Raw genomic sequence first — 20,771 nt, forward strand, 5'->3', positions numbered from 1 at the left:
TCATGGCTAGTATGCCATATGACATAATTAGGGGTCGATGAATTATTGGTGGTGGTGGCACCGGCAACATCATCTGGCCATCGATGACTTCAATAACCATTAGTATCAAATCTAAAGAATGAAATAAGCTTCAAGTTGCCGGAATCCCGTACTCGGACGAGGCCATCTCGAAGCCAGGGAGGTTTGGTTAAGGCGACATGCCGGCAAATTAGGGCTAAATCGATCAAGGTTAGGGCTGTAAATGGCACGTGTGGGCCCCCTATCTCTGATTGGATATTACCCCTTTTTGCTCCATTTTATCACGTGATGCAGTCCGATCCGCTTTACCTTTCCTATCCCGATTATTTTTCAAGGACTCCGATTGAATGATCTCGGCTCAAACATCCATCGATCCTCACCAACGACTCGATGGCTGCCCGCGAGCCTTCAAGGTGCCTACAAAGGGCGCTGCTCCGACCGTCACAACCTCATAAATATCAACAGTTCGCTTTCTCGAAACGCAATGCCTTCGGACAGGCTGCCGCCGCGGTCGATGTTGAAGCTGAATCTTCTTTGGCGACGCCTGTTCCTGAATCCGTTATAAAATCATATAACCCTGTTGCACGAGCAAAGGCACAGAATAAGTTACCTCGCAGTCGGTATGTTCACTTCCGAGTCATCATTGATTGCACGCAACATCGTCAAGGCAGTGATGTGATACTAACTTTGTTGGAAATATAGGTATCAATTCCGATCACCAAAATACGACCGTGGTCCTCTCCACCCTCACCGACCTCCTCCTCCCGCAGACCCATCTTCGCGTCTATTCATTCCCGGCCCCTTCTCTCTCCCACGCGTACAACAAACTTACGAATCAACCATTGCCTCCGACATCCTAACACTCTGCTACGTGCACCGACCTCCCGGTTTCCAACCACCCCCAAAAGCACCCCGTCTCCGATCCTGGGACGACAGTTCCCCATACCACAAAAATCGACCTTTGCGCGGGCCTCGTGGTGGTGATGTATTACGCCTCTTGCGCAAACCCATCACATTCCGCAACTTGCCCAAGGTTGAGAGGATCACGATTCATAGTTATGTGAAATACGCTGCTACGGAGGGTTCGCAATGGCTTCATGTTGCTGGTATGGCTGTTCAGGCTATTTCGAACGTTCGTGTTGAGACGTTCAAGTCCAAGACCAGTGTTGGTCCATGGGGGATTGTCCCTGGTCGTGATACCGTAGCTGTCAAGGCTGAGTTGTATCGTGAAGACATGCATCATTTCTTGGGAAAATTGGTGGATGTCGTTTTGCCCAAGATCAAGGAATGGAAAGGTGTCAAGGGAAGTAGTGGTGATAGCAGTGGGAATATTACGTTTGGTTTGGAGCCGGAGGAGATGGCTCTTTTCCCGGAGATTGAGGTCAACTATGACATGTAAGTCACTTGCACATTTGATTTCCTTGAACTGTGGACTAATGAATCTTTCGCACAGGTACCCTGTCAAAATGATCCCTGGTTGTCACATCACTCTCCACACATCTGCAACCACTGATAAAGATGCAAGACTTCTCCTGAGTGCGCTCGGAATACCATTTTATGGCAAATTCGTTAATTAGGTGTTCGGCGTTTAGCCAACTAGACAAAGCGCACAGTCAGGAGTTGGTGAGGATAAGATCGATGTTCGTTACATTACTTCTCCTATGTAGTATAGTTATATTTGTATGAATACAGTGTTTTGGTCTTTTTGATCCAAACTTTGACAAGAGGAGAAAATATAAATCATTCCAATCTCATTACATCGTTTCTTGTCCGAAAAACATACCCAAAACCAAGCACAATGACATCTGGCAGTTGACATGCACCCAAAACAAAGCACAAACAATTATATACGTACAGATTATATCAGAGCTCAATTACATCCCAACAGATGCTTTCGACGGTCAAACATTTACCGCCAAAAACTCACACTCCAACAACTCATCCGCACTAGGTCGTTTTTCATGATTAATCTCAAACGTCACATCCAAGAACGCACAAGCTTCCTTGCTAGCATGCTCTGGTGCCGGGGGGCGAGCTTGATTATTACCAATCGCAAAGATAGCTTGTAACTGACTGCAATCGGGGAATGGGTGAGCACCAATAAACATTTCCACGACAAGACAGCCCAGACTCCAGATATCTGCCTTTTTGGTATGGGCTGTTTGGCGTACGACTTCGGGCGCCATCCAGTAGACACTTCCTTGCAAGGAAGGGCGGTGCAAGTGGCCCTTCCCACTGACTGCACTCGATCCCAGCATAGCGGATGCTTCGACACGTTTTGAGATGCCGAAATCGGAGATTTTGATGCCTCCTTTGTTGTCGACGAGGATGTTGGCGCCCTTGATGTCACGGTGGATGATGTCACGGCTGTGTAGGTAAGATAATCCTGCAAGGATTTGGCGGACAAAGTTTTTGATGAGGGGTTCTTGGAAGGTGTTGTACTGTTTGAGCATTTCGGCGATGGAGCCACCCGGGACGTATTCCAGGAAAATGTTTAGGTTATGGTCGTCTGCGGAGGTACCGAGATATTGGACAATATTAGGATGGTGCAAGCCTTGTAAGAGTTCAATCTCGTGCTTTAGAGCGGTAACCATGGTGTTTTTCCTCTTGTCAAACTCCGTCCCCTTTGTGGCGGAAGGTAGTTCGACTTGTTTCACTGCCATGAGCTCTCCGGTAATTGCGTGAAGTGCAAGGAAGACACTTCCGAAAGAACCTTCACCAATCAGAGAACCCTTCATCCAGTTCTTGGCCGCGAAGTTGTCTCCATTCAAGAAGTCTGCGAGACCAGTATCCTCTTCTTCGCCGTCCTCCGCTACGATCATGCTCAATCGCTCATTCAAAGAGCCACCGCCATCAGTGGCTGCGACGCTCAACGTCTCGTCAAGGAAGCTTCTTTGGGTTGAGCTGGCATCACCAGATACAGCTTCGGATCCACTTCCGAATGATATGTAAGACTTCCGATCCGGTTCAATTGGCGACTCTTCTTGAAGAGGCTGCAGAGAACTCGAAGCGATCGAGTCTCGATATGAGATCTGAGGTAGATGAGATCTTGCAACTGATAGAGGTCGGGATGGGCGAGCTGATTGGCCCCCAGTAAGCCATGTGTCAGCGATACTAGGAATAGGAGGTGCATCCTTCAAGCTTGATGCAAAGCTAATATTACTGACAACACTCAGTCGACTCGCGGCTCGGCTCAGTCGTTGAGATCTTCGTACAGAGAGACGCATTGTCTTCTCGATATCCTCTCGTTGATGACTCGGGAAATATGAGGTTAGTTCATGAATGATCATTTCACTAGGAGGTCGAGCACCAAAGAAAGATCGTAGTTTTGATGCTGATGGGCGCTCCATGCTAGCAGAAGTTGGCGAAGCTTCGTGCTCATCATTTGACAGATGTCTCGATCTTTCCGAAGTCAGTGGAGAGATGGGTTGCTTGATATTGTGCCAAGGCTCCCCGGTCAGTTGTTGGATCTTGAGTTGGTTGCGGACGTTGGAGCTACTTAAAGCGTTGAGGTGAGTAGCCTGACTCTCATCAAGCGCTAACTGGGCGGCACGGCGTAGTTCATCGGCATCAGGTTCGCCAGTATGTATCTTTCTTAGGATAAGGCGACCACGTTCAGACTTCTGAGAACCCTCACAAATTCTCATCAGTTCGGAATCTGTCACCCGGCGGCAGTTGGCCGGATCAGGCTCTAGTCCGTCCAAGACATAGAAGCAATAATTCCGGTGTTGGTAATCAGGGAGTTGCAATTTTCTCAGCACAAGAAGCATGATTTCCTCGGCGCTCTTGCAACCTTTTACATTCATGGCTTTCGTCTGCCCGCCGGTATAGATTACTCGGATGACATAAGAATTAGCAGGAAGAGAGCCTATAGTATAACCGTCGATACTAGGATTCTGTCTCGAGTGCGACATTTGCGAAGTATCGCCAGGTGTGATCGGGCGACGTCCAGAGCCTGATCCGGCGGAAGACGGATGACTGAGATAACCAGGTATTCCATCCCGACGAGGGCCTTCTAGAGGACTAGTAGCGTGTCGGAGTGGTCGAGTTCTGTCGTCCATCGTCAGAGGAGACGAGGGCCGAGAATTGGATCTCCCGCTTATAGAGTCGAGTTGGCGTGACCATTTTGAAGATAATGGATTACGGGACCCTGACGATGAGTATACATCGTTCGACAAAGGTGCATATGTCGTAGCTTCGAGGGCCGCAAGAGGGTCCTATACCTCGTTAGAAACTTGCGGTAGATCGAATACTTTTGTTAAGCTTGCCGTATTGTTCTTTTTCTTACGATTAAGGAGAGCTTTGTTCCTAAGCTGCTTGATGGCGACGAATATCCGGACTCGGTCACCAATCTTCTTGATTCCGATTTCTTGAAGAATCTTTTGATCACACTCGAGCAAGTTATCTCCGTTGAAATTGTTTGCTATGCGACTTGTTAGCATGGAGTCTTTGAGGCACAAGAGCAGCAGCAAGTATACCTTTAAATAAAGGCTCGTATTGTCCACACCTTATACTATGAAGCCACTCCGCAAGCTTTTTCTCATCCCACGATCTATAAACGAGCGAGTCAGCCATCCAACCACTATTTATTCTTGATAGTAAAAGATTGTCTCCTACCGGACTGAATCCAATCCATCGTGATTAACTGAAAACTCAGACTCGGTGGGTGAGGTAAACATCCCAGTATCGCTCGTCATCGACGATGAGCCGGTTCTGTGAAAGCTCGTTGACTGATATGACGGGGTCGTTTGGGATGTCGAATGACCCAACGAAGTTTGGTATGCAGGCTTGGAGGCCAACATGATTGACTCGAGGATATAGATAAAAGTCTTTGGTGTGTAGATCATAGGCAAGCTCGATTATATGCTGTGACTCCAACACCGAAATGATGCTATTAAACGATTATTATACCCAACGCCAGGTCAACTCGGGGAACGAAACATGGCCACCACCACGACGACGAAGTAGACGGTAGGAACGAGGACCGAATATTTTCAGTTTGTAGAAGGTAGCGTATGGGTTCACGGAGTGTGCGATAATGCGCGATCGCTTTTAAGTCACTGTGAACAGATATTGTCCCGCGCTGATTAGGCGTGAAGTCGACCAGTATACCCAACTGTAGCAAAACCGACGACTCTGATATAACGACAGCGGAGGAGGACTTCGTAACGGTAGTAGGACGGTAAAAATATTGCGATACTTTATAAGTATAAATCAAAAGGACGGAGGGGTTGAGTAGTGAAGAGGTTGATATTGGGACCGATTATTAAGGTTGGCTCGTTAGGGGCACGGCTAACATCGTCCGGTCTCAGATAGACTGCCGCAACGTCGACAACAATGCCACTGAATGACTATTATTATGATAATCGAACAACAGAAACATGAATAAACATTTTATTTACAGCATTGTCAATGCGATATAAGTGCCGTGAGCAGTCCAGCGATGGTTGACCTATGTTTCGCAAGTCGGGATGCTGAGCGGCATCATGAAACAATCTGAAACTCGTCAGTCAGCCAGTAGACGTGTTCGCCTATGTTACTCCGGTCGTCGACAATACAGATAAGGGATGACCTTTACGATCTTTGCAACAGAGCTTTTATGCAAGTCAATTTCCTGGTTCTGTTCCTGCAGCAGCGTGTTTCTTCACTCTGTTAGTGTGTTTATTCTTGGTATCTTCAGCAACTTCTTGATTGATGCCTGGGGCATCAGCTCACTTTTCAATATAGCTGGTATTGTTCAGAACATCCAGCAAGCATTATCCTTGACGCTATCCGTTCGATATAAGTGTCGACTAATATTAGCCTGATTGTTACTGTGCATCTTTGTCGTTCTGTGCTTACATTCTATTGGACGGGAATGCTTCGTTTCTATTAAATGAATTCGCTCAAATAGAAAGAAACTATTATTATAACAAAGCAATGTAAGCACATCCTACCGTAGAGAACCTTCGGAAAGATTAATAATGCCTAGGTTTCTACATGCGTGATTGTCTAAATGATATGGGAGCAGCCCTAGTTCCTTTTACGTATCAAATCCGACGAAATCCGACAGAATCCGCCAAACCCGACAAGTCCAATGGGCCGATAGCTGGTGATAACCTCTGGAGTCAGGTTTTTACATTGATCTTTCTCAAATTCTACTTCGTACAGTAGAGATCTAACAATGGCGGCCGATAGCCATCGGACCCGCCCTAAGCAAGCATGCCTCACCTGCAAGACTCGTAAGAAGAAATGCAACAAGGGCCTTCCTTCATGTAACTATTGTATACTGTAAGTACTGAGGTCCGGGTTGTATGCTCGCAAACAATGCTTACGATTGGGCACAGAAAAGATCTTGAATGTCGCTACGTCCCAGTTACTCGCCAGCGTGTTTATGGCACCCCGAACACCGACATCTCAACACCTACAGCAATACGCCGTGAGATACTGACAGCCGAAACTATTGATGGCCCGACGCGGACGAGCATTCCAGAGCCTGCAACTACTCCTAGAAAGACTACTCTATATCGTCCGGTCTTTGAGTCCTTGTCAGTACCTAGCCCAAAGCCAGGCAATCTGCAACGAATTCCCAAAGCATTGGACCATTACTGACGAAAATAATATAGGGATGGCGTCCACCTCGAGGTTCAAAATATTATCCGTTTGTCTGGTGAATTTATGGACGACCTCACGTCTCGCTATTTCCGAAACTTGCACGGCAACCTGCCTATCATTTCCCGTGAGCGCTTTCAGAGCAGCCTCACTGGAATGGGAACGCCACCTAGTGCTGACTCCTCAATTCTACTACTAACTGTCTGCTTAATTGCATACCTCCCCAATCCTAAACTGTCTCAGCGAGACGGAGACACGATTGGCCGCCGGTCTCTGTATCTCGCCACAAAGGCACTTCTCGCACAGGTCCAGGGATGCTTGCAGCCTTCTATTTCTCTAATACAGGCTAGCCTCTTGCTGGCTACATATGAATATGCAAATGGAAGGCCAGAAGTTGCATTGGTCACAATTGCGGGCTGTGCGCGGATGGCCTATGCTGCTGGTATCCACAAAAGCAAACCCCATAATATGATGGATGGTGACTCCAGACTAGAAGCCGAAGAAGCTGCAAATACGTGGTGGGGCATTGTCATCTCTGAACGGTAAGTACTTCTATGTATTTGGGCAAAGCATCGATGGACTGACACAAACCTTGTTTGCGCTAGAGCTTTCGCTTGTGAGATAGATGACTATGAGCAGCCAATGGCTACTATTCTTCCTTCTGGGGACGTACAGCTACCTATCGACCGCCAAAAACTTGATATTGGGGATCTCCTTAGTCCAGATTCTATGCCTAATATTCCCGCCTCACGTTTGACGATAACAAGCATTGGCTGCTTCGGCCGTGCTGCACAAGCCTCTTGCCTCTTGGACCAAGTCTTAAAAGCCTTGGTCATACCAAATCTTACCATCAGACTACCTCTGCTTGAAAGCCTAGACAGGGCTATCCAGTCATTTTTAGCTGATATCTTGGCCCTCATCCCAGGCAAAGGGTCGGCATATTGCACAGCGTTAGCAGTGACGGTCAGGTAAATCTCCACGTCTTTGACGCGAGTATCACATCCTAACCAAATGCAGAACACTATTTAAATTACACGAGCACGTCTTGAGCATATCGCAACAAGCCGTTTTTGTCAATTTGAGATCCCTAGAAGAATGGAAGAAGAGTTCCCTAGCGGCACTCGATACTGCAACGACTATGGTTAACGATATGGCGAAATGGCATTACAGTATCCTGCCTTTAGATGGGAGTAATAATACGTCTCCAATTTACATTTACGTAGTTCGTGCTTCGATTAAGCATATGCGTACTCGGCCATATAATGGAGATTATCCTTGGCCAGAGAGCTCTGAGAATGAACTCCAACTCTATCTGGACAGGCTTCAGCACCAATGGGTTACTTCATATGATTATTAAATGATGTCTTTTACTAGCTTCCATAAAGGTGGTGGAATTCAAATTCAGATACTATGGCGTGACTAGTTCATGGAGTCATGGAGTTGGAATTCAGCTACCTAGAGACCTAGCAGTTGGATATCCAACTGGGTTACTTACAGATGAATGTGAGTCTTTGCAACACTTTTTCCGTCTCTATATGCGTCTAGCACCTCATTAACGTTCTCAGCCGTTAATCCCCTCTTCACGACATAAGCTAGTGGCTTGATTTGCCTAGACTCGAGGTAGGATGGAACTCGTGACCAAAATCCGGCTGCGAGTTCAGGATGCACTTGCGAGCTGCCAAAGACATCACGTACATCGAATCCTGCTCTCTTCCCCAGGACTTTCGACTCGTCAACCGGGACACGAGGTATGAGTCGGGCCAGTGCGCCTCTCTTGCTGCTTGATAGTGCATTTAACGCGAGCAACTGGCCCTCTGCAGGATTGATAGAGTCATAGGCGTACACTAAATCGTCGCCTACTATATCACGAATTTTGGTTAGTACCATCTCGTACCCAGCATAGCGGTCGATGACATGAGTGGCCCCAAAGGACCTCAACTTGGCCTCATCCCCACCAACTACTACTATGCGCCCAATGTTTGCGAGCTTGGCGAGTTGGACACCGAATTGGCCACAGTTTGACCCACCTCCAACAATCAGAATTGTCGTGTTGGCGTAGTCAAAGTCCTTAGCAGCGGGCAACCACGGTGCAGGGATCTGCAACGCGTCGAACAGAGCCACTAAAGGCGCAATGATGTTGGTAGGCAACGTAGCAGCTTCATCGTCTGTAATAGAATCCGGAATCTTAGTCAGAGCCCCTAGCTCAGCGAGGGCATATTCTTGCAGGCCATTCTGTTTCGAACCCGGAGCGAATGACGGTTGATACACGATACGATCGCCAATTGCAAGATCAGTGACTCCTGGACCCAGTTTTGTGATCCTCCCGACGACGTCGTTGGTAGGGACGGAGGGGAGGTCGGTGTCCCCTGAGTAGTCTTTTGGGACCGGGGTAAGATCTCGAAGAATGAAGAGTCCCCAGTCACGGCTCTTCTGGTCATGAGGGTTGAGACCGGCAACGGCCACTTTTACCTGCACCTGACCAGCGCTTGGTTCAGGAATAGGCCAGTCGCTCACCAGAGTGACGGGTTTACCGAGCTCTGACACGACGATCGCTTTCTGAGTGGGAGACATGCTGGCTGATATGTGAGCGGTGGCTACGTTTGCTGTTTGCTGAACAGAGTGAGTGCTTTCCTGACTTGATGGACATGGACTACGAGAGAATATTTATAAGTTGCAAAACGCTAGTTAACTATGTTACTTGTTGATTAATAATAAAACAGGCTGTCGGGAAATTGTCGGACGTCTCTTTACTTCTGTCGGGCCCATCGGCCGCCACAGTACATGGAGGAGTTACATGACTTGAACGTGGATAGCCTTTAGTCGGGCCTTGATTGCCAATTTCAAACTCTCCGAGTATCCTTGGAGGACGGATGGGGCAGTATATATGATGAAGTTGATAAAAAAGGCCGACAGCGATGAGTGGACGCTACATCATTTTTACGTGCAGCACAATAGACCCATATCTTTGTCTCAAAAGCTTCCAGTCTCAAATTCTGCTTTTCTTCTTCCAAGTCGCTTTACTGTCCCTGGAGACTGGCTGTTAAAGCATTCGAACACCAACAAGTTTAACTTCTCTCCCGACTCCAAGCAAGTGGAATACCGTAATGGACCCTTCTCCTACCTATTAGTAGTGATAGATTGATTACCTGCTGACTTTAGTCTGATCTCTAGAAGAAAGTTCTCAGGTTGCCGTCAGTGTGCGCGCTGACCACCCATTTCCTCCTCGAGGTAGTGGCAGCCAGTGCTTCGAGATCAAGCTTTTACATCGCGACAATCTGGAATCAAACAATATTCCCACTATTGGCATCGGTTTAGCTTCTGAATACAATGACATGGAGCCATGCATGGCTTTTCGGGGTAGCAGAGATACCCATTTTCCTATCGGCTATCACAATGATGACGACCACATCTATGAGTCTTCCGACGGTGCCGAGTCCTCCAAGGAAACTGGTCGATTCTACCAGGAAGAAGATATTGTGGGCTGCGGGATCTGCTGGGATGAGGAATCTGTCTACTACGCTACACCCTCAATGGAGGGCGGATTGGTAAAGCCCCCTTCCTCTTCTTTTGGCTGTCTAGAATTGATCCCTGCTAACATCTGTCTTGTATCAGGCAAGTACCAGACCAAATCAATATACTGAATGCTATACCCCGTGATCACTATACGTGGTTATCCGTGTACTTTCAGTGTGAACTTTGGCAAGGGCTGGGACGCTGAGAGAAGACTATTCATGTATTCGCCCCATAATTGACTTCTGTTGACTATCTTTAGTTAAGTGCGTTCTTCAGGGGCAAGGCGAGTTTTCTCGATTCATATCTGTCAGAAAATGTTGGGGGGTGCAGGGCCTATAAGGCTATTTGAATACGGGGTACTAGCGAACAAATTAGGGTTGCCGCATTTAAGCAACGCCGAGATTGTAACCATTCGTTATAGCGAGAGTCCGCTTCATAGCGGAACATGGCTATAACGAACAATTGAGTTTGATGTAGAGATCAAGAACACTACGGTATATTAATCCAGTTTGGTATTAATAATTCCGATGCTCTTCTATACCATATCAAAGTAATTCTAGCAGAGATTAGTACGAGTTCCTTTCGTAATAACGAGGCTCTACCGTATATACCCAAAGAACAAGGCTGACGCAGGTAGACTCCCCTCACCCCACAGATTTTCTCTTTCCCCGCTTAAAGCCTTGAAATCTCCCCATACAACAATTACCTTCCTATCTGCCATCCATGCTCTCGCTACTGTCATCTTCAGAGACGATGGAAGCAGATCAGCCTTCTCCAGAAAAGCCGCGCAAGAAGACGACTTCTGCTGCCCATCGCAAGTCATTAGCGTGCGAATACTGTCATCGCTCATTTGCGCGGCTCGAACATCTCCAAAGACATCTCCGCACTCGTGAGTTGTTGCTGTTCTCCCCCGCCCGCCCAGCGTCTTTGGAGGACAACTGTCCCATTGCCTGAGTAAGCCTACTAACATCATTTGTGGCTTCTATAGACACGAAAGAAAAGCCTTTCTCGTGTGATATTTGTTCCAAGTCTTTCGCTCGAAGGTATGGCCGGACCCATTGCTTTCCCTGTTGTGAAACCTAATGCTCTCTGACATTGTATGACTAAATCCCGAGATAAAACAGTGACCTGCTTGTCCGACATGAGCGCTTAGTGCATCCTGGCGAAGCGGCCGCTCATCGAGGGGAGCGTCGGTCCGGGACCGATGCTACAGCTTCCCACCAGACGGTCCCGCTGAGTCCGGCTTCCATGATCCCACAGGCTCATCATGAGTCTCGCATGCTGGACATGCATGACTCCATAAGTATTCAGCAACAACCGCCTCCACCTCCACCGGTGCCCCCGCCAGAGGTACAGGTGCATCATGCACCGTTGATTGAGCCGAATCACTTCAATCCCTCGTGGGGCTACGATCTCAACCTTCTTTCACACGCCGCAAGTCATGTTGCTCTGGAAAACCAACAAGAAATAGCACTGGAATCCATTCGCAAACCACATCTCCCAACCGGACCCTCTCCTCAGTTACAGCCTACAATACAAGAGAAAAGCATTTCCGATGCATACAGTGTTGAGCCGTCTTTTCTTGATCTTACCGATCTCGGAGATCCAGTTCAAGATTTCTCGGTTTTTCTAGAGAGCGTCGGTTTATCAACCGATTGGGATTCAGGTGTCTTTTCATCAGTTGAGACGGATCCGTTATTATCCAACTCCATCCAATTCGATTCCAAAACGGCAAATCGAGAATACGGGCAGCCAAGACTGAATCCGGATATTCTCAGTGAACAGCGGGGATCTGCAGATGAAGCTCCATCTTTCTCCAACTTCGGGTCCAGACTTCCATCCTTGCAACCTGAACCTCAGGAATCTGATGAACGCGCCAGTCTACTCGATGACCCTACAAATCCCCGTCCGGCATGGGATATTTCAAACACTGATCGGCAGTTGTTTCTCTCTAGACTTGAAGAGTTTGCACATGTTCTCCCCCGTGGATTCATCCCACCCTCTAGACATGCTCTATCACGTTTCATTGCCGGCTATATCAACGGGCTCAACGAGCATCTTCCATTTATCCATGTACCGACGCTGTCTGTAGTTAGATGTCTTCCGGAGCTCACCTTGGCCCTTGCTGCTGCCGGATCCCATTACAGATTCGAAAACAGTCGGGGAATAGAGCTGTTTCATGCAGCCAAGGCAGTCTTGTTTGAACGCATTCGACGAAGAGACGCGAAGCAAGTTCCCACGCCGACATGGGATATCTACATTCCCAGCATGTCATCTCAAAGAAGTTCTATTGCTCCTTCGAATACCCCTGGTAGCCCTTTTCAGACCCAAAAATATCCTCATCAGCTGGATACCATGAGCTACATGATGGGTGAGTCCGAAGCTCATATGGAAGTCATCCGAACGTTTTTGCTCTTGACTGTATTCGCATCATGGGAAAAACAGCCAGAGTTACTTCGAGAAATCCTTGCTCTACAAAGTACCCTGGCCAGGCTAGTGCGTGAACACGGATTATCAGACTCGATCATGATCTCCGATAACCTAGCCTGGGATGAGTGGGCACGGCTAGAGGGCAACCGACGTACAAAACTAATTGTTTACTGTTTCTTTAATCTTCATTCCATCATGTACAACATTCCCCCGCTTATAATGAATTCGGAACTGAACTTGAGGATGCCGTGTGCCCACGATATCTGGAAAGCTAATAATGCATCGCAATGGCGACGGATATATCGCTCGCGGCATGAACCGATTGTCACTTTTCAGGAGGCCTTCGCAAAACTCTTTCTCAAAACACCACCATCGAATCCATGCCCCATATCACCACTCGGGAATTATATCCTGATTCATGCCATCATTCAACAGATATTCTTTGCTCGTCAGCTACGCATATCAGCACCACTTATGCCAGGCACAAGTCTTCGTCCCGAGGACCTAGCAGCATTGGAGAATGCATTGAACGCATGGAAGGCAGGATGGAAAAGAACGCCCGGGTCAAGCATTGACCCTCAAAATCCAGCAGGGCCTATTGCTTTTACGTCAACCGCCCTTCTGGGACTGGCTTATATCAGACTTCATCTTGATTTAGGGCCATGTCGACGGCTAGTGACTCAAGATCCACTTCAAATCGCAAGAGCCTTGCAAGACTCTCCGCCCATTGTGCGCAGCCCGAAACTCATCATGGCTCTACTCCACTCGGCTCACGCGCTTTCAATTCCCGTCAGACTCGGCATCGACTTTGTTGCGCGCACACATTCATTTTTTTGGAGTATCCAGCACTCACTTTGCAGTCTCGAATGCGCATTCCTCCTCAGTAGATGGCTCCTTTCGATCCCATTAACCCAAAACGAGCAAAGACTATCTGACCATGAACGAAAACTACTTTTATGGATTAAGAGCATGATGGATGAAACTGATATGGCAGTAGTATCCTCGTCAAATGATGGGAACGATCTTGATTTCATTCAAGATCCATTCAAGGTTAGACGGTTAAGTGTTGCCGTTGTGCGTGTTTGGGCACGCACGTTCAAGGGGAATACCAGTTGGGCTATTGTTGATTTGATAGGATCTAGCCTTCAGGCTTATGCTGATCTTTTGGAAGGCTGATGTTTATACACTATGAATTGGGGGGTTCCTATCATTTCTTCAAGTACTAGGCCGTTGTCAGTTCCCTTACACACTCTTGATACCCTGATGCCCCCGTTCCACTTACCCTACGACGATCAATGATATCAACGGCCTAGGAAATGTACACTTGTTTCATCTTTTGGAATGGTTTGTTTTTGTACTATTGTATGCTTTGCCACGAGTCACGAAGCTCGTGGTTCTGTTTTCGGATATAGTATATATGTACTTTTCATTTGCAATGCAAGTCTATGGCAGTGAGACACGACTGAACCATCGGTAAGCGTAAAGTTGAACATCCATCTATATATGCTATTATGCTATAAAGCCCGACTTCATCCTCGGCCGAGGAATCTACTTACGCTCCAACTCCAACCTCTTAATCACACTCGTCGGCACAAACCTCAGCGCCGAAAGGGACGAAGCTAGGACATCGATCTCATCATCACCCACTTCCATACCCTGCTCTTTCGATGATTCATCTAACCCTTCGCCATCATTCACTGGAGCCAAAGATACAGAAGTTTTCCTATTCCGTAATCGACCTTCCAGCGGTGATTGCGGAGGTAGTGATAGCCGACGGTGGTGGCCGTGATTTTGTGAAGTGTGTAATAGAGAATTTTGTTTGTCAATGCCGTCGTTGACGATGAAGAAATTGTAGTTCTACATTTAAAACCGAAGATATAAGTAGCCAAGCAACGTGTGTTTTACTTTGATGGTAGGTTGGAAGTCAGACTTACTCGGGGGAACATGTGCTTGTCAATCAGATGTCGACGACGCTTTTGGGGAGTTGAGCATTTCCTTTCGCAGCCTTCTACGAAGCAGCTGAACTAGGACAATATTTTAGTTTGAAGTCCCATATGCATGAAGGAACAGCGGTTAGTACTTACAGTCTTCTCTCCTCTATCTCGCCGAGCAAGAATTAGGGGATCATGATTCTCCTCAATATGGATATTTAATATATGCTGCGTTGGAAAGTTCTTGCCGCATTCCGAGCAGCGATTGACATGAAATTTGAGGTAGTGAGCTTCATAATCGTCATAAGATGAGAACGTGAGGGTATCTTTGTGAGGTGGTAATGAGCATTTCATGAGACACTGCTGTTGGGGTTGAGATTCGCTGCTGTTATCTGGTGAAGGGACTGTGATCTTGGTAGGTGGTGAAGTTGATTGCTCTGGTTCTGTGAGGTGGAGGGGAGATGCATCCGAGGTTTGGTCATTTGTTCTCGACCGCTTCGCCATGTTTTGCACGTGGCCTCTGAACGTCCACCAATACTGTCTACATGACCTTCAAAAAATTGAAGGATTGAAGTGTTCTTGGAAATTGAGAGAGTGAAGTCATATGCATTGTTTGATGTCAGCCACAGCAGTCCATTTGCGCACCAATCATATTCTCTCAATCTTATCCAATGAAACATCATACTAGCCACAGCAATCCCACATTTATCATGCGTTTATCAGCCACAGTGGGAGACAATTCAGCCAATCAGCGCACAGCCTCCACAGCCAGCGTTTTTATTGTTTGCTCCTCCTTCCCCAAAATTGATCTGAATAGAAGGTGAACACTTTCATCTCTCTTCTCTCAGTCAGAGGTGAACTATCCCGAGTTATCCTGTTTGCAGAGGCCTGAATGTCGGCCTCTTTCTACTTCATTTATTCATCCTAGAAACATTCATCTCCCCGCGAATCGCTCATGGATCATACACGATACTGGCTCCTCGATAATCCGAAGCCAGCTATATGACGGCGTGGTTGATCTTTGAAGTTATGCGCGCGCCTATTCCTCAAACTTTTTGAGCATGGAGACTGCATTTCAGGATGCTTGGCAGTGCGTGTTCCCCTTTTTCGAAATAATTTTTAGGTTTTGACATGATGATTCATGATCTTAATGGTGGTGTGACCTTGACTGACTCCACAGAATAGAACCGCAGTCCAAGCCGAAAAAGATCTTCTCAAGACACTCGCAGACAAAGAGCCAACCTTTGCAGAAATCGCCCACTGCCTTGCGGAGTCAGTAACCGCTTCACTTTCCTTGACGAAAACGTCCCCCCTGATAATCTGACCTATTGTCCAGGTTCCGTACGACATGTCGCAACGCTATATTCATCGATTTTGATGCCGCTGCGGCGGAAAATGCTGAAGCTCGCTTATGGGATGCGCATGTCAAAATCAATGCTCGTTTTCGCAAACTTCTGGCGCGAGTAAGTACCGACTACGGAGAGGTCTGTTTCTTGTTGGGGAGGAAACTAAGAATTGATGCGCCGTTACAGTTTCGGGATGATGCAGGCAAAAAGAAACCTGTCGAGAAGCGAAAGCTGGAAAAGCATTATCTCGACTTTATAAAATTGAGCCAGAAGTTTTACAGGGGGTATATCCAACATCTGGCGTTGCATTATGCCGGAATTCCCGAGTTGGAGAAGGTCGCGAAGAAATTCAGCTTTGAAAGTAATATAAACTATTCTGTCTGGCTATTGGTCTTGCCGACTGACACTTTATTGAACAATAGACCTCTCAGTGGAAACTCCGGCCAACCCTGATCTTGACTTGCGTAGCAGGATACTTCAATCCTGCCACGCTACTCTAATACGCTTGGGCGATTTATCGCGCTATCGTGAGACAGAGCTTGTATCGGGTAAAGAACGGAATTGGGGACCTGCAATTGGTTATTACGATCTTGCAAGTATCATCTATCCAGCTTCCGGTGCTTCGCACAACCAGCTCGCGGTGATTGCATTGGCCGACGGCAACCACCTCAGAGCTACCTACCATTTATATCGAGCACTGTCAGCACAAGAGCCCCGTCCAGGTTCCAAGGGGAACTTGGAAATAGAGTTTAAGAAAGTTCTTAGTGCTTGGGCGAGAAAAGAACTTATCCCACGGGAAGATGCTGGTATCCCTGGAAAGGCGTTGACTCCTTGGTTTGTGTACCTACATGCACAATGTTACAAGGGGCTCGACTTTCCGGAACACGACGAGCTCGAAAACGAGGTACTCAGTCAGCTAGCAGTTGACCTGAAAGAGAGATCTCTTGAAGGTACTCTTCAGAAGTTTGTTCTGATAAATATCGCGGCGGAAGAGCTTGCCAAAACTAGATCTAAAAGTAGGATTCTTCGACTTGGATTTATCCCATTCTGTTACTAATCAAGATACACCTTATAGGCGAACCAACTCATAACGCACAGCTATTCTTCCAGAGGATTAATGTCAAAACTTTTTTCACGCTCCTTCAAATTCTTTTGGCTGAGCTTGAACGCTTCGCAACCGAAGATTCCGAATCCAAAGAATCTCAACATGGATCGGAAAAAGTCACTGTTGTTGCACGGCGTGTCTTGCCCGCTCTCCGAAACTACAGCTCGTGGCTTCTGACGAATTGTGTCTCATTGACGGCACAAAAGCAAGACAAGGATACAGTTCTTGCAGTACAGATTCAGGAGTTTTGGAAGATCTATGCCAATACATTGACATTGCTAGCATCAACCTTTGATGTCACGAGTCTTCCAGAAGTTGATTATCTTCTAGAGGAAGATGAGGAGACACTTGGCTTTAAGCCGCTCATCAATGATGCAACTAGCCGACGTTATCTATCAGAGAATGCTAGCAAGACAAAGCCTAGAATGCTCGATCCAGGCATTGAGAGGAATCATCCTAATATTGAAATGCTATATCGAATCCGAGAATTCGTTATCGATGGACTGGATCTCGTTATTAGCAATGTAAGTACTCCATCGTTACTTGTAGCTAGCCGCATACTAATTTGTTGAATAGCGAATCCCAATCACTCTTGTTGATGAAAATGAACGCAAGATGTTCATTTACCAAGAGGAGGGACTTCCTTCCCAGTTCTATGCAAGCCCTCGAGGACCTCAGCCTACTATTTCGTCAACGAGCGTTCAAAGAGATGAGATCCGCAATGCACAGCGTGGAAGAAATGTGACGACGGAAGGCCGGAGTGCCTTTGGTGGTTCTCAATCAGCTTCTATCTCGGCTTCTACGAACTTCAATCGTATCGTTGAAGGCGTCGAAAAACTGGTAGAGTCAGACACCTATGAAGCACCGCCAGCAATGCCACAAGTGCCGGAATTTATGCGACCAATGCAATCTTCGACTACCTATCCCAACGTAATCAATTTGCAAAGTACGCCTCAGCATGTTCCATATCAGACGCCAATGGTACCCCCTGGTTTTGGGTCGCAAGGTTCTCCAGCACCACCCCAAACCTATGCGCCCCTGTACACAAGCTCGAGTATCTGGGGACCTAATAACACCTCGCTGTCTAACAATGACGTATCCCCTCATCGGTTCAATGCCACCCAAGCACTGGGGTCCTCCCAGTTATCAGCAGGGGCGCAAGAAGCTTACATTCCGAGTCCTAGTCTAGTCGCTTTGCAAAACGGGCTGCACTTACAACAACAGGAAATTGAAGGGCGGTCGTCCTCGCAACCGTTTAGTTCAAGCTGGTCATCGACCAATCTCACACAACCGGGTTGGGATAGAAATCAATTTGAGGGCGGGCCTCCATACCGTGCTTCACTGCTTCAGCATGAGTCAGTTCCAGGTTATGATTATCCATCGCAGCATAATCAGGCTTTTATTGCTTCAACCTTGTCTCCGTCTCATGCTTCTGATAATCGGCAAAGTACGCAGAATAGTTCGGCTCGGTTCGGGGCTATTGGTCAGCAGACTCCTCCCTGTGGCCAGGCGGGTTGAAGTATGGCTCGTTAAAAGATTGAGATTCTGCTATTGATATCTGCGGCCGCGAGCCAGCGATCATGGGTTTACCTGGGTATGTCGAATCTTCGAGTCCGGCTACATACTTGTGAACCTCGGCGACAAGCGCGATTGAACAATTCACTCGAACTTGCCATGCAAAATCTGCCCAGAAAGAACCGACCCGGCTCTCTAAATTACCACAAGGTAGCTGTCAAGAATGCTTGTCTAAGCACAGGACACAGCTCCTGTTTCCACACCTTGTGACTGGCTTCGTTCTTCAAATCACAAGCTAACAGGGTGAAGATTCATATACACCTTTATGTCAATTCTTTTGTCTATACCTAGTATTTGATCACTGTGTACTCTAGTATTTACAATATGATAAGCAATGCGACTGTATCAAACTTCATGAAATATCATTGATAATTACTCCGGTTGTACTGACATGTTACTCCTCGAGTAGACACAGATAATAGTAGAACATATACCGTACATAAAGACCAAATCATCGTCGTTGAAGACGTTGCATTTCTATTCTTTTCTAATTTTTTCATTTTGCAAATTGCTTCTTCTTTCCCCACTTTTCTCTGTTCTCTGTCATGTGCATGTGCAGAGCATATCAAGAGAATAGAATGTGAAAGAACGAAAAAGACAACAGGAAAGCAAATCCGCATAGTTTAATTTGTTTTGTTTTGAAATAAAGCTATGTCTTCTGAGTTTCGTTAAGAAGCAATTGAGACAGGGTATATAATGGGTTGAATCATTAAATAGAAATTTGTTTTTGGAAAGTTGTCAGGATAGCGTCAGGTTGGTCGTAAACAGGAAGAAGTCTCATATTTATTGGCGAGGGTAGGTTTGTTTGGGGAAGGGGAATCTAAATCATGTTAGTGTACTATTGGTCAGTGAAGGAGAAAGGGGGGCGCATACGAAGGACCCAATTCCTGAATGCTCAAACTCGCAAGCCATTGACCAAGATCAATACTCTGCTCCAAAGATTTCCCCTGCACAATACCAGCCACAAATCCACCGGCAAATGCATCCCCAGCGCCATTAGTATCATTAATCTTCTCCTTGGGGATTTCATGAACGGGGTACTCCTTCGTCTCAACGGCACCGTTTGCGCCTGCGACAGCAGTGACCGTGGGTAAAGTTCCCTGCGTAATGATCACAACACGGGACCGTTGGGTATTCTTCTTTTCGAGGGTGGTGAGTTTTTTGGCGATTTCAGCGATGTCGGATAGACCCCATCCGTGACTTTCGGAGTAGGCGAGGGCTTCAGTTTCGTTGCCGATTAGGTAGTCGACATAGGGGATTACGCTGTCGAGTTGGTCTTTGAAGAATTGTGGGATGAAGGGGGCGGAGAGAGAGAAGACGAATGGCTACGCATATATCATCAGCGGGTTGCCCTTTAAGGGATGAGAGGTGAGAGAGGAGAGATACCTTATTCTTCCCAGCAGCTTCTTCAGCAAGAGCCAAAATAGCCGGCACAGAGACCGTCAAGTGATATCCACCAACATAGTAGACCTGAGCCTTCTCAACAAGAGACCAGATATGGGGTTGTTTCAAGTGGTCAAGTTTGTATTCGTTGGCAGCAGCGAGGTGGGTGACCATGCTACGGTTATGGCCAGTAATGATAACACCACATTTCCCGGTAGGCTGGACCTCGTCAATGCGGTATTCGGTGTGGACACCGGCCTTTTTGCAGGTTTCCCGCAGGATGTCGCCGTACTTGTCTTTGCCGACGCAGCCAATGTAGACGACAGAGTTTTCGGGGAGGATGTACTGGCAAATCAAAATTGAGTATGATGGACAATTGACTTGTTTTTGAAGTAGTCATACCTGGGCACCTCGAGCGGTGTTCTGAGCAGCACCACCTGCAATCAATTTTGCATTGTGGTTCTGGAGAAGATCCTCATAGAGGCCCATGTGTTTCTCCTCGGCGAGAATGGCATCGTTGGCCTTGACACCATACTTTTCCAAGAGGGCGTCGTCACTGCGAGTTATAAGCCTCTGTCCAAGTAATTCGAAAGAAATTGTAGGCCAAATGAAGGGGAAAAGTCGTACCCAACACCCTGGATATCTGATTAAGAAGTAAGCTGCATATTCATTCAATAACTCCGATCAGGTCGTACGAACCGAGAAGAGGGTTCTCCAGACAGAGAAGAGGGTATCCTTGAGGAGACGCCATTTTGAACAATTGCGCAGTTTTCCGGAATCAAGTGAGTGAATTGAAAAGAGAAGTAGAAAAATGTTTGGTTTATATGTTTTTATTTAGACGTGGGGTTGCGGGACGGAGGGGAGTGAGTAGTCAGTCTA

The 20,771-nt window shown here is 47.0% G+C and overlaps 8 protein-coding genes across 9 annotated transcripts; 4 read left to right on the forward strand and 4 right to left on the reverse strand.

The window, feature by feature from the left end:
• The first annotated feature begins 154 nt into the window (after nt 1-154).
• TSTA_055120 (mitochondrial 54S ribosomal protein YmL7/YmL5) lies at nt 155-1,861 on the forward strand. Its single transcript, XM_002487072.1, has 3 exons — nt 155-638; nt 721-1,413; nt 1,472-1,861. The coding sequence occupies exons 1-3, from the start codon at nt 409-411 to the stop codon at nt 1,593-1,595; spliced, it is 1,047 nt and encodes a 348-aa protein (XP_002487117.1). The 5' UTR covers nt 155-408; the 3' UTR covers nt 1,596-1,861.
• A 7-nt stretch (nt 1,862-1,868) lies between these two features.
• On the reverse strand, nt 1,869-4,820 carry TSTA_055130 (MAP kinase kinase kinase SteC; the record flags this gene model as incomplete). Its single annotated transcript, XM_002487073.1, has 4 exons — nt 1,869-4,235; nt 4,272-4,441; nt 4,497-4,570; nt 4,636-4,820. The coding sequence occupies 4 exons, from the start codon at nt 4,818-4,820 to the stop codon at nt 1,920-1,922; spliced, it is 2,745 nt and encodes a 914-aa protein (XP_002487118.1). The 3' UTR covers nt 1,869-1,919.
• A 1,361-nt stretch (nt 4,821-6,181) lies between these two features.
• Nucleotides 6,182-7,966, forward strand: TSTA_055140 (uncharacterized protein; the record flags this gene model as incomplete). Its single annotated transcript, XM_002487074.1, has 5 exons — nt 6,182-6,288; nt 6,345-6,545; nt 6,624-7,151; nt 7,215-7,577; nt 7,627-7,966. 5 exons carry the CDS (start codon nt 6,182-6,184, stop codon nt 7,964-7,966), a joined length of 1,539 nt encoding a protein of 512 aa, XP_002487119.1.
• Nucleotides 7,967-8,100: 134 nt separating this feature from the next.
• Nucleotides 8,101-9,180, reverse strand: TSTA_055150 (alcohol dehydrogenase, zinc-containing, putative; the record flags this gene model as incomplete). The annotated part of the gene is made up of 2 exons (XM_002487075.1): nt 8,101-9,078; nt 9,124-9,180. The coding sequence occupies 2 exons, from the start codon at nt 9,178-9,180 to the stop codon at nt 8,101-8,103; spliced, it is 1,035 nt and encodes a 344-aa protein (XP_002487120.1).
• A 1,695-nt stretch (nt 9,181-10,875) lies between these two features.
• Nucleotides 10,876-14,010, forward strand: TSTA_055160 (C2H2 transcription factor (AmdA), putative; the record flags this gene model as incomplete). Its single annotated transcript, XM_002487076.1, has 3 exons — nt 10,876-11,011; nt 11,111-11,165; nt 11,247-14,010. The coding sequence occupies 3 exons, from the start codon at nt 10,876-10,878 to the stop codon at nt 13,726-13,728; spliced, it is 2,673 nt and encodes an 890-aa protein (XP_002487121.1). The 3' UTR covers nt 13,729-14,010.
• A 90-nt stretch (nt 14,011-14,100) lies between these two features.
• On the reverse strand, nt 14,101-15,053 carry TSTA_055170 (uncharacterized protein; the record flags this gene model as incomplete). Its single annotated transcript, XM_002487077.1, has 3 exons — nt 14,637-15,053; nt 14,487-14,576; nt 14,101-14,409 (listed from the first exon to the last, which is right to left on the reverse strand). The coding sequence occupies exons 1-3, from the start codon at nt 14,985-14,987 to the stop codon at nt 14,101-14,103; spliced, it is 750 nt and encodes a 249-aa protein (XP_002487122.1). The 5' UTR covers nt 14,988-15,053.
• Nucleotides 15,054-15,544: 491 nt separating this feature from the next.
• TSTA_055180 (uncharacterized protein) lies at nt 15,545-18,452 on the forward strand (the record flags this gene model as incomplete). Its single annotated transcript, XM_002487078.1, has 7 exons — nt 15,545-15,573; nt 15,669-15,755; nt 15,820-15,946; nt 16,016-16,190; nt 16,252-16,845; nt 16,905-17,458; nt 17,511-18,452. 7 exons carry the CDS (start codon nt 15,545-15,547, stop codon nt 18,450-18,452), a joined length of 2,508 nt encoding a protein of 835 aa, XP_002487123.1.
• Nucleotides 18,453-18,848: 396 nt separating this feature from the next.
• Nucleotides 18,849-20,734, reverse strand: TSTA_055190 (adenosine kinase, putative). Of its 2 annotated transcripts, XM_002487079.1 has the most exons (6): nt 20,592-20,734; nt 20,520-20,535; nt 20,295-20,448; nt 19,896-20,237; nt 19,383-19,834; nt 18,849-19,329 (listed from the first exon to the last, which is right to left on the reverse strand). In XM_002487079.1, exons 1-6 carry the CDS (start codon nt 20,641-20,643, stop codon nt 19,293-19,295), a joined length of 1,053 nt encoding a protein of 350 aa, XP_002487124.1. In that variant the 5' UTR covers nt 20,644-20,734; the 3' UTR covers nt 18,849-19,292. The 2 variants fall into 2 exon arrangements, with proteins under 2 accessions (XP_002487124.1, XP_002487125.1); XM_002487080.1 differs by having other exon boundaries at nt 20,520-20,734.
• Nucleotides 20,735-20,771: the final 37 nt, after the last annotated feature.

This window comes from Talaromyces stipitatus, genomic scaffold, assembly GCF_000003125.1.
Source record: "Talaromyces stipitatus ATCC 10500 scf_1105507295487 genomic scaffold, whole genome shotgun sequence".
In the NCBI taxonomy this organism is placed as follows: Eukaryota; Fungi; Ascomycota; class Eurotiomycetes; order Eurotiales; family Trichocomaceae; genus Talaromyces; species Talaromyces stipitatus.

Excerpts from the sequence above, each read along its gene's own strand:
- TSTA_055190 (XM_002487079.1), bottom strand. The coding sequence starts at position 20,643 with ATGGCGTCTCCTCAAGGATACCCTCTTCTCTGTCTGGAGAACCCTCTT. Across the intron at positions 19,835-19,895 it reads AAGCTGCTGGGAAGAATAAG|CCATTCGTCTTCTCTCTCTC; the intron begins GTATCTCTCCTC and ends ATATATGCGTAG. Across the intron at positions 19,330-19,382 it reads ATTCAGGAATTGGGTCCTTC|ATTCCCCTTCCCCAAACAAA; the intron begins GTATGCGCCCCC and ends AACATGATTTAG.
- TSTA_055120 (XM_002487072.1), top strand. The coding sequence starts at position 409 with ATGGCTGCCCGCGAGCCTTCAAGGTGCCTACAAAGGGCGCTGCTCCGA. Across the intron at positions 639-720 it reads AATAAGTTACCTCGCAGTCG|GTATCAATTCCGATCACCAA; the intron begins GTATGTTCACTT and ends TTGGAAATATAG. Across the intron at positions 1,414-1,471 it reads ATTGAGGTCAACTATGACAT|GTACCCTGTCAAAATGATCC; the intron begins GTAAGTCACTTG and ends TCTTTCGCACAG.